The sequence below is a fragment of the Gavialis gangeticus genome, unplaced genomic scaffold (genome assembly GCF_001723915.1).
Source record: "Gavialis gangeticus isolate Ggan-Ray unplaced genomic scaffold, GavGan_comp1, whole genome shotgun sequence".
Lineage (NCBI taxonomy): Eukaryota > Metazoa > Chordata > Crocodylia > Gavialidae > Gavialis > Gavialis gangeticus.
Genome location: NW_017729022.1, coordinates 88,675,738 through 88,690,456, shown reverse-complemented (window position 1 = coordinate 88,690,456; position 14,719 = coordinate 88,675,738). Strand labels below are relative to the sequence as shown.

Here is a 14,719-nt window from a genome sequence, read left to right as displayed (position 1 = left end):
CCCCCCCCCCCCCCCCAACCTCACAGCACCATCCCTCAGCTCCCTTGTTAACAGCTGACAGTATGGTGCAATAAAAAGGTCAACTGCCACCTACACAAGGACATTCTTGGCTTTTGTGGAATATTTGACATTTTTGTTTGCTATCATATAATAAGCGGTCAGTTGACTTTTTCTGACTAGTCAGTTGATTGGCTTGCCAACCCTACTTTGTAGCGCTACATATGAACACCTGTCCTTCCCCTTTGTCTTTTGATGGCTCTGTAATGCTGTAATATTCTGCATTGACAAATCTTTTGCTAGTGAAGTGTCCAGGAATAGATTTAAGGATACAAGTTAATGATATGTTTATCAATAAATCCGAACTTTCTTGGAAGTCTAGCTGAATAACTGTCATATTTGCTTTATAGAAATTACGAAGCACACAGCAAAGTGCAACACAAGAAATATGCCAAATGCAAATATGATTTTGTGGCAAGAAACAACAGTGAGCTTTCTGTCTTGAAGGATGATATCTTAGAGGTAATGTATTAAACAAAAATGCGAAATATCAGATACGTCTTGGAATGGATAGTGTCCTCTCTGTGGGCTTTGTAGGGGCTTGGGATAATAATTGGTCCAAATTTCTTTATACCAGCAAATTTCTTAAGCTTAAATATGGAAGTTTAAGTTCTGTTTTTAGAGATTTTGCAGAGATTAGGTTGACTGGTCATTAGTAATTTGATGGGATCACATAACTTTCTTCAACACTAGTTTGTAATTAGTAGGTGTACAACAAAAGTGCTTAAGACCCTGTCAGTCTCTGTAGTGTACCCACAACCAGTGAAAGAGCCCCTGTGCTGAAGAATTTGGAGTCTCTAAAAAGACGAGAAGCATGGGTTGGGACAACATAAAGATGAAATATCTAAGGTCCTGTTTTGCAGGGTCCTTACCAGAGTTTGAACTTGAGCCTCTTGACTACCCACCCAGTTCTCTCTTCAGCAGGCAATGTGGTCTTCCTAACTGTTGTACCTTCAGAAATTGTCATGATTTTTTCTTAGTTTGTCTTTTGGCCATCAGTTAGCATTCATATATGCAGTTTCAGTTTTAGTCCGTATGTGTGAGGTGTCCCCAGCAAATGTGGAATAACCTGTTTAAACACATCTGTAAATCCATGAGACTCCTATTTTCCATCCCTCTCAGATCTTGTCCACTATTGAGAAACAAAAAGAAGTGGTAGGTGCTTGCATATTATTTTAAAAGTGTTACACATATACACACACAGACAAGTCCTTGACTGAAAGCTCTAAACAGTACTTCACATAAAAATTGATGATGATGATGATGGAGATGTGCTACAGTAGTCCCTTAGAGACATTAGTAAAAGCTCTGGCTGGGCACTATAATCAATTACAGTGTTTCTAAAGCATTTAGCTATCGACTGACTGCATTGGAAGCACTGAATTTCTGTACTCGGAGGGGCCTTTTCTGTTGCCTCCAGGGGGGATTAAAATAATTCTTTTATATGAATTGAGCGTGGAGGGATAATATAGTTAAGCATAGCATAAGAGGCAACCTAGCACAAGTTCCCCAACTGGCTGTGAATAATCCGAGCTCTCCATATTCCGCAAATAAAATCACTACAGAGCCAAATAAAATTAACAAGGTAAGGGAAAAGTCTTCAATATGAGTCAGAAGGACACCATACATGAGGAGTTATGTGGAAGAAAGCAGCAAATATTATTAAAAGTATACTTCCCCCATTCAGTTTTACTTGTAGAATATCTTTTAATAGCCTGTTTCGCTATACAGTTACTAAGCAAGTACATGCACTACTTAACAAGGGATATTTAATGACAGCCAGCAGCTGCTTTCCATTTACCTATTCTACTAATTGGAGGAAAAATAAGCTGATATTTGTTTAATAGGTTTTACTATGCACATTGAGGTCTCTGTAGACTGGACCATACTTGTAATGGCAATAAAATGTTTGTGCCTTCAGTCCAGTACGTATAATCAGTCAAATCAAAAATTATATAGAGAGCACTTGAGATGGGAAGGGCGTGAAGGAGCTAAACTGAACTGAAAGTTGGTGGATGGGAACCTGGGGATGATAGGGCATTGCTGCAACCTGTACAATACAAGCCAAAAAATAAGCACAAGATACATGCATCCAGTCAAGGCAGCTAGGATCTGGAACCAACTTCCAAGGGAAGTGGTGCTTGCTTCTACCCTGGAGGCCTTCAAAAAGAGGCTGGACAATCACCTAGCAGGGGTTGTTTGACGCCAGCACTCTTTCCCGCCCAGGGCAGGGAGTCGGACTTGATGATCTGCTCCAGGTCCCTTTCAACCCTACCAACTATGAAACTATGCATCATTCAGCATTTTAACTGAATTAATTAAATGATTGCAGATCCTGGATGACAGAAAACAGTGGTGGAAAGTTCAGAATAAAAGTGGTGCTTCAGGGTTCGTGCCAAACAATATCTTGGACCTATTGAGATCTCAGGAACCTGGTTTGGGACGTTCTGAACCTGCATATACTCACACTATACAGGTATTTGTCATTGTTCAGACTTAATTTGTATTTTTAATGCTGGAGGAAGAAAGAATGATTCAGAGATACAACTTCAAAAGATTTCTTTTGTTTTGACTGAGTTGAATTTAGTTTCTGTGTTGCTGAGTCTGAAATAACAATGAAAACTGCAGAATTGATCATGTCACAATCTTTTCTCTGAGGGTTCTGTTCTGCTTGTTACTTGATAGACTTGGCATGAATGTAGTCTAATATAAGCTGTGGATTTATTTTAATCATGAATACCCATCATATATTGATAGCTGTTGATGCCAAAGAAGGAGTTTGAATTATTTAAGGTATGGTTAATTTAATTTCTTCTAGGACAGTGAACTTTAGTTTCTCCTTTAGTTTCTGTTCTTTGTGTGTTTTTGTCTGTGTGAAGATATATATTAGTCTCTACTATCTCACATTTTTTAAGTTTGTAAATATATAGGTGTAGAAACCTCTGTATGGTATTGTGGCTTCAATAGATTTATGTGTTTGCTATTTGAGTTCGTGGAAAAACTTTCTCCATCACAGCCTCAGTACGCTGACAAAAAAATCTAAGTTTTTGGCCTGCCTTTTTTTTTTTAATGGAATACTGTTTGGAAACAAAGTATTTTATCCATTGATTACGTGCCCAGAGCACAGTTAAAGAGCCTATCCTGCAGTTACAAAATATAAGGGTTCTTTTTGTCCAGGTATGATGTTCAGGCGGATCAGGATGTTTAGGATCAGAACATAAAGTATATTTTAATACCGTCATAGGAGGCCAAAGGCTCATGTGTACCTGTCTTCTAAGAGCATGTTTTGTTTCTTGTTTTCTCTTGTGCCATGTTGCTTCTAGAGATGGGCGAGCCAGTTTGGGTGAAGCGGAATTTCAGAATGTATGCTTGAACCGTCATCCAAAAGCAACAGAAACCTCAAATAATTTTTTCTCTGATTAATCTTGTTTTCTATTATTCACTCTCTTATGCTCTTACATTTCTGGTTTTGAGTCAGGAGTTGAAGTGCCCATCTGCTTTAATTAAGTACTTGTATTGCAGAGACAGCTGAATCACAGATACGATTGCCAGGCACTGTATACACAAATAAGATGAAAGATGAACTTTTACGTCATTTCTAGCCTAAAAGCCCTTAAAAAACTAGTCTTGCTAGGATGTCCAGTCCCGGTTCCAAAGACCTGTCAAGTTCTGATGTAGTAGATTGGATAAGCTTCTAAAAGACTGAGACTTTACTCTTCAATTTGTGGGCACATTGAATGTCCTTTTAAACCATTTCCTTGAGCAGCTCTGGACTTGTAGACACTGCTTTGAATAAGGTTTGCATATTACTAGCTGTTTTCAAGTAACATTTCAGCTCTTTCTCTCAATAAATTCTGGTTTTTATCTCTGTGTGGTGTTAAGCATGTTGCTGGAGTGGTTTTAATGATCTGGGTTTTTTTTCCTAGCTGCATGTAGCTCGTGTTTGTCTGGCACTATTTACCAAAAACTATTTGGTATGTTATAGTGGTATATTTTTTTTAATAGAACATCTTAAAGTCATTTGCTAAATATGGCCACAGGTTTTGGAGGCTTTTTCCTTAGAATAAAGAAAAAGAAAAGAACAGAATATGTTCTTTTTGCTTTTTGTAACAAAACACTTCCCTCAGAACCCTGGAAATTAGTGAACAAGAATGACCTTCTAATGACAGTGTAGTACAGGTGTAGGCAACATTTTTTGGCCAGAGTGCCAAAAAACCCACAATGTCTACCTTGGAAGGTGCTGGACTGCCCACATGCCAGAGCCCGGAGCAGCTGTTTGCAGCCTGGCCCACGGAGCGCCGTCTGCTTGCAGCAGGGCTTGCAGCCTCCCAGCTGCCTGCTGGGAGCAACCTGGGCTCCGTGGCTGGAAGCAGCTGCTTAGAGCCCAGGCTGGCGGTGATGTGCCAAGCAAAATGGCCTCGCATGCCATGCTTGGCACGCATGCTGGGGGTTGCTGACCCCTGGCGTAGTACTTTCGTCGTCTTGCCAGTATTCTGCCTAGCAGAGACATTCCTATGTGTGGCATGCAGTACTTGCCTTATGCTATTTTAAAAGTGAAATTTCAGAAGGAATTTTCTCATCTTCACCCAAATTATTTCTTTCCCTAGCAGTACAGCCTAATAGAAAATAATGCAGAAACTATTTTTCCCAGGCAGATGTAGTATGTACTTTGCCCATTTCTTGTTAACTTTGATCATGTTAGAATAAAATTTGAATGACATAGTTCCCATGTTCATGTTCTGAAGCAAATTCAACTTAGAAGTACCATAATTAATAACATTAGGACAAAATCCCCCATGAGATTCACTGTATTGTCAATGGTATATTATGAATACTGTGTAGATGGGGAAAGTCTTCACCAAAAATTGTCATATTTTACTTGGTTAATACTATAATTCTAGTGCTTCTGAACCTATTTATCTATCTGCCTTGGGTACTGTGATAGCCTTAGTGTCTGGCCATTAAGACGCTTGTTTTGTGGGGTGGGCCCTAAATGAGGTGGTGGTACATGTGTGCACACACATGCACACACACACGATAGAGAGATTTTAAAAATCTTTAATATATTCATTTTTGTAACAACCTTATATGGTAGGAAAATTCTTCTGCTACCATTTTAGACAACTAAAATGGAAACACTGGAACTAAACCCCAGGTTAGCACCATAGCCTTCTTTTCCAATATCTGACCATAAGTGGAGTTGGCAGTGGCCATAGTACAACCACAAGTGCACACAAGTGCACAAGTAGACTCCTCCAGGCTTTCAAATAATAGTTCTTTTTCAGCATTAAAGTTTAGGGTCCTCTTCAGGGCATTCTGCCAATTATAAAAAAGCTATGGTCTATTGTTATGATGTTGATGTTTATTTGTCCATTCAACCAAAATATTTCTTTTGAAGTAGTACTGCATGGCAGAGGTGATTAGAAAGAAAAAAAAATCACTTCCTGTTGCCAAAGAGTTGAAATAAATGCTGAAAATGGTCAAATTCCTTGCTCTAGGGACTATTCTCTAGACTTAAGCCCTCTCCTTGAGAGCTGAGAAGCTACTGCATTAATCATTGTACTTGCATACTTTTTTCAGGGCAGGCAGAGAATACCCAGCCTACCTTCTGCTGCATTCTCTCCACTTGTAACCCTTCTGAGTATACAGACTGGATTAGCTTTTGGTTTCAACTCTTAAACCATTTAATGGAGTGGGCGCTAGTTCAGGAGTTGGCAGTGTTTGATGGTGGCATGCTGGAATGACCCAGCTGAGGTCTAAGGCAAGCTTGCACTAGGACCTGGCTGCTGCCACCATCACTTTTCCCTGCCACCCAGCCACAGTGCAATGCAAACCAAGCAGAGTGCTGCCGAAGCCCTCCCTCTGTGGGCCAGCTGTACAGATGAGCCACCTGTCCTCTAGGTTGTCAGTTTGGATGGAGTCCTTTTGCTGTTAAAGGTGGTAGCTGCAGCAAGAGAGACACCATCCACTCTATTAGTGCAACTCTAAGGCGCTGGAATTCTTTTCTCATTGGAAATGACAGTGGAATCAGTCCTAGTAAACAGGCTTAAAATAAAAGCATTTTTTCTTTATATCTTTATCTGGGTCTATTGATGCCAATTTTTGGTTAAATGCTAATAATAGCCTGTTGTCTAAGTTTCCCGTGGTCTTAGCTTTTTAACCTGCCTTTGTTTTGAAGCTGTGAAGGGCTTTTTGATTGCTATCATACATTATGAATATTAATAGCTCATCATACAAGCTAATTATTTCCCCTTTCTTAGTATGAAGAGTTCTAGTGGAAATGTACGCTATGCATACATTACTTCGTATTTATTTTATATTTTCTTATTTGTTTCAACATTTTTAAAGCAAAACTGAGATGTGAAAGAAGACAAAGGTGTGTCCTGATAGATAAAGAAGAATTTATCCTCCATAAATCTGAGTGAGGTAGAGTAATAGTATGCCTACTTTTCAGCGGAGAAGCTGAGACAGTGTGACACTTTCAAAAGGGCCAAAGATCCATTTTAACAGGTTTTCAGACATTTAGAGGCAGAATCCTCAGTTGGATTCCTGGAAGTCAATTGGTCTAAAGGTACATAATTATGCTAGTCATTTGTGAAAATAGGGGTTGTGTCCAATTGACTTGAAGCCTCTGAAAAGTTTTCCTTATTTTAAAATTACCTTGATGACCTTCTAACACAAGTTGTTTCAAACTCTTATCAGTCATTCTGAGAACTGTAACAACAAAGATGTGCAGCCTTTTTGTGATGGCACGCAAGCAGCAAGATAGAATTCCATTTACCAACTGGGGGGAGGAGGGTCCATGTCTCGTCTGCTCTTCAGAATCTCCAAGGGAACATCCCATTCAAATCTTTTCATTAAGCCCCATGCTCAAAATCTCTCTCAGAGATGTGACTTGCTGTTTCCACTGAGAGTTTGTGTCCAAAATTAATGTGTCTTCCAGATGCTTTAGATAACAACATTCTCATCTACTGCCAGCTGGTATGAACTGCTGATTATGAAGTATGCTTGTGGTGAAGCAGCACCTTTGCCAGGTGCCCATTTCATGGTTGCCAAAGAGTTATCAGAATTTTTATCCAGAAACCAGAATCCTTTTACCTTTTCATAATTAGCACTAAAATTGTCATCCAAGAGACTCTTAGTGCTTGAGAAGGTACCATATTTGCATCCGACTCTGTACTGCTCCAGTCCTGAATTATTATTTGTGGGCATTTGGCTAACGGAAGTGTTGTTGTCTATATGTCAAGACATGCTGGTCGCTGATGATGGTCAAAATTCCCAATTGGTACTTTTTTGTGAGAAATGAGGAATTAATCCTGACAATCCTGGCTAGTTTCAGTTTGATTAATTAAATTTTCTAACTTTCCTTCCAGAGCCAGCTGTCTACAGTTTTCATTTTCTGCCTATTTGTTATGTGGTGCTGCTTGGTAGCGTGAAAAGGATTGCTGTCTATCACTTCAAAAGTACATAGTAATCTGTGGGGGCCCAAAGTGTGTGTGTGTGTGTTTAGACATAGACACACACCTTCTATTCTTCACAGATGGATGCATCTGAACAATAAAGTCAGCTCTGTGAAGCATTAGCAGATCGATTGAAGCCGTGTGAGAGCAAGACTGTTATTGCAAATAATCTGTCTCTAAAACAAAATGCTACTTTGAGGGTTTTTCTCGTAACTGCCCTAACAGAGTAGTGTGTGCTGATATCCATTTTGCACTTGCCTTTACCTTTCCTAGTTTTGTTCTTGGCTCTTTTCACTGTGTACAGCCTTAAAGATTTTGTGTTCCAGTAGTTCAGTTGATTTCCTTGTAGTTGAATATAGTAGGCTTGTACAAAATAGGGTTCCTGCTTTGAAAGTTTTTCTGTTTCCGGTTCATGATTTGCATTGATTCTCCTTAGCTACTTCTGTTGGCATTGAGGCATTTCCTTTCACCATTCTGTGCCCTATGCCACTGTTCAAGAAACAGCTGGTGCCATCCCACTGCTGCTGGTTATCTTTGACAGCCTGACCTAGTTACTGTTATGTAATTTGGATTGTGTCGGTGCCCAGGGAAGTGTATCACAGGGCTGTTCTACACACAGGTTTTGTTACTGCTTACATTATATTAGTTTGAACCCAGTAAAGTTAAAGTGGTACACCTCCTGTTGTGAATATGTTTTATACTGATATACCTTAAGGCTTGCCTGTATGGAGGAAATTTACTGGCTTATCTATACCACTATAGTAATACTAATATGATATCCCTATAGACAGTTAATGTCACCAAACGGTTGTGTTTGTTTTTTAAACTTCTGATGTGGTTGACATTTTGACAGCATATTAACATTTTCATTTGATGTGATTTACTCCATTTTCCTCACAGCAATTACTGGGAGAGCTTGCAGAGGTAACATAAATTGCTATTATCTGACATTGACTTACTGAAGTGTCTTTTTGTAGGCTGAATCTTTTGGGCTGCAGTTTCCAAGATGTGCTATGTTTGTTCCTTTCATAATGCTGATGACCTAGGGACTCCAAAATATTTTGAGTTTAAACAAAGTTGGAAGGCATTAATGCACAGCCACATGCATGTTGTAGCATGTTTCTGCCTGGTACTATCTCAAAATGCAGAACATGACTTATTTTCCATGTGATGTTTTAGTTCTTTCCAAATATCAGGCTGATAGTACATCTTTCTGTGGGCCTTGTGCTTCTAGCATAGCCCATTTAATGGTTAAGTTATCCAGTGTTGATATAAGAGCTGCTCACAGTATTTAGCTATGTTTACACTGAGATGAAAGAATTGACTGCGGTAATGATGCACAGGCAATGTTTGCTTTTTAATAAACATCATCAAAGCAGCAATGTTTTTCCTTGTGCCATGTGAAAATAAAATGGGCATAGCAATTTAGCATTTTTGAGTCGGTGAGCTTGATTTAATTATTTAATTAAAAACATTTTACTCTAATATTTATGAACCACTTATATTGACTAACTTGACTGAAGATGTATTAATTTGGCACTTTGCTCCCAGCAGCTTTCTAGGATGCACATTATTCTGCTTGTTTTATTTAATACTCAGTTTCTGCTCTTTTTGTTACATACTTGACAGTAAGAATTGTCCCAGAAAATGTACTACAGAAAATAACAACCATGAGAATTACATGTCAATGAATGCCAATAACCTCCTCATAATAGATTGCATGTCCTGTACAAAAAATAATTGAGACACAATGTACTAAACTACCAAACATTTTTTTAGGGGGATCATATTTAGAAAGATATGTTATTTCCATAACTGGTCATTATAAATACTGAAAAACAGCTTCCTCCTCTCCCGCCAAAAAGCATTTTTTCAATTTACACTTTGCCCTGAAACCTGTAGGACAGAGCTTGACCTGTTGTAAATCAGTGTGGCTCTGCTAGAGCCAGGCCAGTTTACCTTGGCTGAGCACCTGGCTGGGTATATTTTGTGGTTAAATCTTTCAAGTTTGAGATTTGCATGTGGGGAATTTGCTTAAGATTAATGAGAGGTTGACTGTTGTTAAGGCACTGATGTGTTGCTAATATAGTAACATATGGCTTCCACAAGTACTTTCCTATGTGTCGTAAGTGCCGTGCCCCTGAGGGAACAGATGTGGGTATTTCAGGAAGGAAAAGTGAAGCCTGGGAAATCAACTCACTTGTTTTGATACTACAAATAAGATGGCACCTTGTAACTGCACAGGGGGAACATCAGTGTTATGCAAATAAACTTGATATAGAATTAAAATAATTAATACTTTAGTCCTACTAACTAAGAGTATGTAAGTGGAATAGTGGAGTGCTGAGGTTGTAGAATTGGAAGGGAAAAAATAATGAAAATCCAGGACTTCGCTTTTCTGGAAAACCCTTTTAGGAAATTCTTGCTATTTGGTGCTGGGAAGAGGGGTGAACTTAGAGAAGCATTGAAATTGTCCTAACCTAATCCAACAGCTTGCCAGAATTTTAAGACCATCCCAACAGGAGCATCATTATGATAAGACATTGAAATAAAAGAGAAAAGAAAACAATAAAAATCAAGAATGAATAGAGCAGGTTTAAATTTCTTACGTCTAGTTTCTCTCACATTGCCACCTAATCTCTTGCTCCAGTTTTTGTGCCCATCAGTCTCAAGGTATGGAATAAAAGTGGACAAGGTAAAGCCATGAGATAGTGGCCCATAGGCATGCCCCTACTTGGCAGTAGATGAAAACTAAATCACAGTAGTTTAGCTCTTTCATTGAGGGCTATGTTACTGTGGATTAACTTCTATTTATGGTGTGACAATATATGTACCCAGGCCATTACCACAGAGCAACTTGTGCTTGGTGGAAAGCCCTGCCCCATTTTACATTATGGTACATAATCCATCTGACTGTTCCTTCAATTAAAACAAATGTGCACATTGCATACCATTTTGTATTTACACGTGTTTTAAGGAGGCTGATCTGAGCTGCAGAGTTTAGCTCTGGACCCAGACTTCTTCCAAATTTGAGAATTATTAGATATCTTTCCAAAATAAATAGATACTAATCAAAAGAGGTTGAGCCTAATTCAGGAATCACTGGGCAAAATATTTTGGCTGTTTTTCTTTAGCAGGACAGATATGATTACTATAGCAGTCCTTTTCAGCTTTAAGATCTATGAGCTTGGGTTTGGCCTATTATAGTCATCTGCGAAGAGCCAGTGACATTCAAAGGCAAGAGTTCTTGAGACTCAGGGGGGGGTCTAAGATTTTTGTTTGCTTGCTTGTTTAACATACTTAGTATATGTGCTTTATTCTAATAAAGTCCAGATTTTCTAATGTCTTAGAGGCTGGTCAGAAACTCCAGATAATAGAAGTTTTGAATTTAAGAAAAAATTAGTTGTGTATAAATCTCATACCTAGAGGAAATAAATGAATTTTGGGGTGATCTGATATTAAGCTGAAGCTGAGTTTACAGTAAGGAATTTGACAGAGAGAAGCAGATCAACATGGACCATATTGATGCCAACATAAGACTGGCAAACTACAAAAATGTTGTTGATAAGTAATATTGCTCTTGGGAATGAAATAAGAGCTCTACTTGCAGAACATCATGGGAAGTGGGGGGAATTCTCTGCAGAAGGTCAGAATTATAGATACTGTGTGAACTCATGAACAATGTTGTGTGCAAAACTAATGGTCTGTTTTAATTTCTTCAGAAACAGAGGGCGGAGTATGGTCCAAAACCATCAGATCCCACTCCTGCTGCTCCATCACCACCTCCAACACCAGCTCCTATTCCTGTTCCTGTCCCTCCCTGTGCACCAGCGCCTATTCCTATACCAGTTCCTGTGCCAAAAGCACCAGGAGCTATCAGTCGCCAAAGCAGCACATCTAGTGACAGTGGTAGTGGCATTATACGGGATAGCCAGAGACACAAACAGCTTTCTGTTGATCGTAAGTATCTTCAAACAGCAAACGAGAGAAATATTCCCCAATTCTGTCCATTTCATGTAACATCTTAATAGTCACGCATTTTCATACAACTATTTGTGAAACATTGGCTTTTACTGTCATATATTTGTAATTGATTTCTGTGCTATTTAATACTAAAATCCCATCTAATCAACCAAATTGAGCAGGGAGTGAGGCAGTTCCATACCTGAATAAGACACTTCTTACATAAAATCTTGACGTAGTTCTGCCCCTGCCCTGAGACAGGCTGTGTCCCCATTCTAGCCTGAGGCGTGGAGCATGGTCCCGTCCCAGCCCAGCCCTGTAGCGGCCCTGTGGGCTATGTGCCACTGCTACAGGGCTGGGCTTGGGAGTGTGCTGAGTGCCCTAGGCTGTTGCATATATAGAGTCTGCCTGCATGGAGCAAAGGTAAGGGGGGAATGAGAGGGGCAGGTGGGGGAGCAAAGAGTGTGGGGGTGAGGGAGATGCAGAGACCTGGTGTTGGGGAGGGTGGCAGGCAGCAGCTGCAGCAGCTATGGGCTCTGACCCCAAGCAGGTGCTGGAGCCATAGCAGCCACCTGCCCTCCCCCTACACTATCTACCACTATTTTAGTAAGATTCATTACCTTCCCTGTAAAGTTTCAGTAGGGATCCCAAACAAGTAACCATTGTACACCTCAAGTATGAGTAGCTGATACAGTGATATTAATGACTTTTCTAAAACACCTCTTGAAATGATGGACGTAAGTGCTACTACCAATCAAATGCAACTACAATACAGCAAACAGAGTGGATAGAAAACCTTATATAAAAACGGTTTTCAACCTAAAAAAATGAGCTTTCAATTCAACAAATTGTTTTTGTGAAAAGCATTCACTTTCTCCATCTTCTCTCTTTTTCAGTCCGTTAAGAAGTAAAAATATTTTGTTTAAAAATACCATAGTTCAGTATCATGACCCTGTGGCCTGGTCTCTTTATATAACTATCTCCTCTACACACAACTTCTTTGCTGCCCCCTTTTGTTTTTTGACTGAAATATTTTTCAGTATTCAGAATTCTAGAATCAGTTTCCCCCTTGTTGAAAATTTAGAATAAAATTACTATATTAACTTGACTATAAGATGACCCCCCAATAATTAGATTCTATGAGGGGTCTAATCTATAATTAGATTATAATCTATAATTCAGATGATAAATTTGTTTTAATTTACCAGATATAGAATCTAATTATTAGAGTTTTGTCTTGAATTTGCGAATCTCCCACTGCTACAGCAGGGAAAATAAATCTGGAGGTCAGGTAGCCCCTTTGCTCTGTGCTTCCCCCCCCCAACTCCTTCTGCCTGCAGTCTCTTCGTCTGTCCTTATTGTCAAACCCTGACAACATGGAAGTGAGGAACGAATTTGAAAGCACTGACTTTGAAATAAACATAGCTATATCAATTTGCATATAGTACCCATAGACTTAGTTTACCTGGAAATGATGAATTTTATCTTTTTTTGAAACTGCTATAAGTTTTAGTGCAGGCACTCTATAAACACACTTGTTAAGTAGCTTTTTAGCACCTACGAACTATGCATGATATTAGTCCAGAGACTGGAGGGATTTTCCATATAGTTCATTGGGCTGGGCCCCACCAAAATCAACAGCATTACAAGCCCGGGTGACCCCACAGCTCAGCACTGGCTCTGTGTGTGTGTGTGTGTGTGTGTGTGTGTGTGTGTGTGTGTGTGTGTGTACATGTACTCCAGCAACCCTCCCCCCCGCCCCAACAAAGGATCCATGTGATAATTAGCTGCCCCCCACCCCACTCATGGCTGGACCTGGGTGTTCTTGTTATAAGTCCTGAGATCCTACAAAAATTGACTTGCAGATGAGGGATAGGGCAACCTGGTCCAGCTTCACCTCATGAAGGATGGGGCCACACTAATCATAGGCAACGGGCTGAGAGAGGAGGCTACAGGTGGATTCTGGGTGAAATGTTTGGAGTCCTGTTTGGCGATGTTTGCCAGACATTTGCTCTCAAATTAAAGCTGGATAGAAACCAGCTATGAAGTTGTTATGCATTTTCGAGAGCTAACTTTGTAGCTGGCTGATTCTTAGTGTAGCTGAATAGACATTTTTATGGCTTGTTAATTACTTTGCATATGTGGCCAGTTTAAATTTATTGCATGATGAACCAGTTAATTGCGTAATATATGTAATGTGTGGCAGAGGCCAAAGAGGCAGGGGGAATGACTTGTACTTTTTCAGATTTCTTAAAAATAAACTCCGACATGTTCAGTTGTTTTTCTTTTCTATCTCTCTGTAGGAAGGAAATCTCAGATGGAAGAGGTACAGGATGAGCTTATTCACAGACTTACAATTGGCCGGAATGCTGCTCAGAAAAAGTTCCACGTGCCACGACCAAACGTACCAATAGTTAATATCACTTATGACTCTTCTCCTGAGGATGTGAAAGTATGGTTACAGTCAAAGGGGTTCAATCCTGTGTAAGTTTGAGGATGAACTGCAAGAAAAAGCTGTTATTTCAGAATTTAAAGGAAAATGGGCTAAGATTTCAAAGATGGGCAACAGTTTTGTCTGCCCAACCTGAGATGATTTGATGCACGTTTTTAAAAAAAACTATTAAAAAGTGTGATCTGTGTTTTTAGGCATGTTTACAGTAATTTTAACCAACAAGGTGATCGCTAACCACTGTCCTACTAAATCATAAAATCCTGATCTAAAATGTTAGAAATGCATTTTACCTAAAATGAGCTAAGTTTTACAGCATGCTGATTTTTTTCTCATCCCAAGTTCTACTTTACTGGGACCAGATGACACCACTTTCAGCATCTCACATAGTCCTGGCAAATATTACTGGATTTGGCCAACTCAATCTCAAGTACCTCATGACATAAAACATATACCTTAATTTGTCATTATATAGGTTGACATGTTCCTGCTTTGTTACTCAACTGCTAGATTTTTGCCTATTTTGCTTTATGTAGAATATTCTGTGCTTATTTTTTGACTCTGTGACTTTTTCAGGACTGTCAATAGCCTGGGAGTATTGACAGGTGCTCAGCTTTTCTCCCTTAATAAAGAGGAACTAAAGAGTGTTTGCCCAGAAGGACCTAGAGTCTACAGCCAAATTACTGTTCAGAAATCTGCATTAGAGGTATGAATAATCCCTCTTAACTCTTCTACTTGTTACCTGTGGCATATCATTGACTTGACGTATTCAAGTCAGCTGGTCCGGATG

At 39.4% G+C, this 14,719-nt stretch overlaps 1 protein-coding gene across 4 annotated transcripts in view; it reads left to right on the top strand.

Moving 5' to 3' along the window:
- The window catches only part of EPS8 (epidermal growth factor receptor pathway substrate 8), a 104,187-nt gene that overhangs the window by 81,214 nt on the left and 8,254 nt on the right, over positions 1-14,719 (top strand). For all 4 annotated transcript variants that reach the window (XM_019515593.1, XM_019515591.1, XM_019515592.1 and 1 more), the window contains 5 exons: positions 408-519; positions 2,390-2,533; positions 11,240-11,477; positions 13,784-13,964; positions 14,506-14,635. In XM_019515593.1, the coding sequence (XP_019371138.1) occupies positions 408-519; positions 2,390-2,533; positions 11,240-11,477; positions 13,784-13,964; positions 14,506-14,635 (805 nt within the window). The remainder of the gene's footprint in view (positions 1-407; positions 520-2,389; positions 2,534-11,239; positions 11,478-13,783; positions 13,965-14,505; positions 14,636-14,719) is intronic.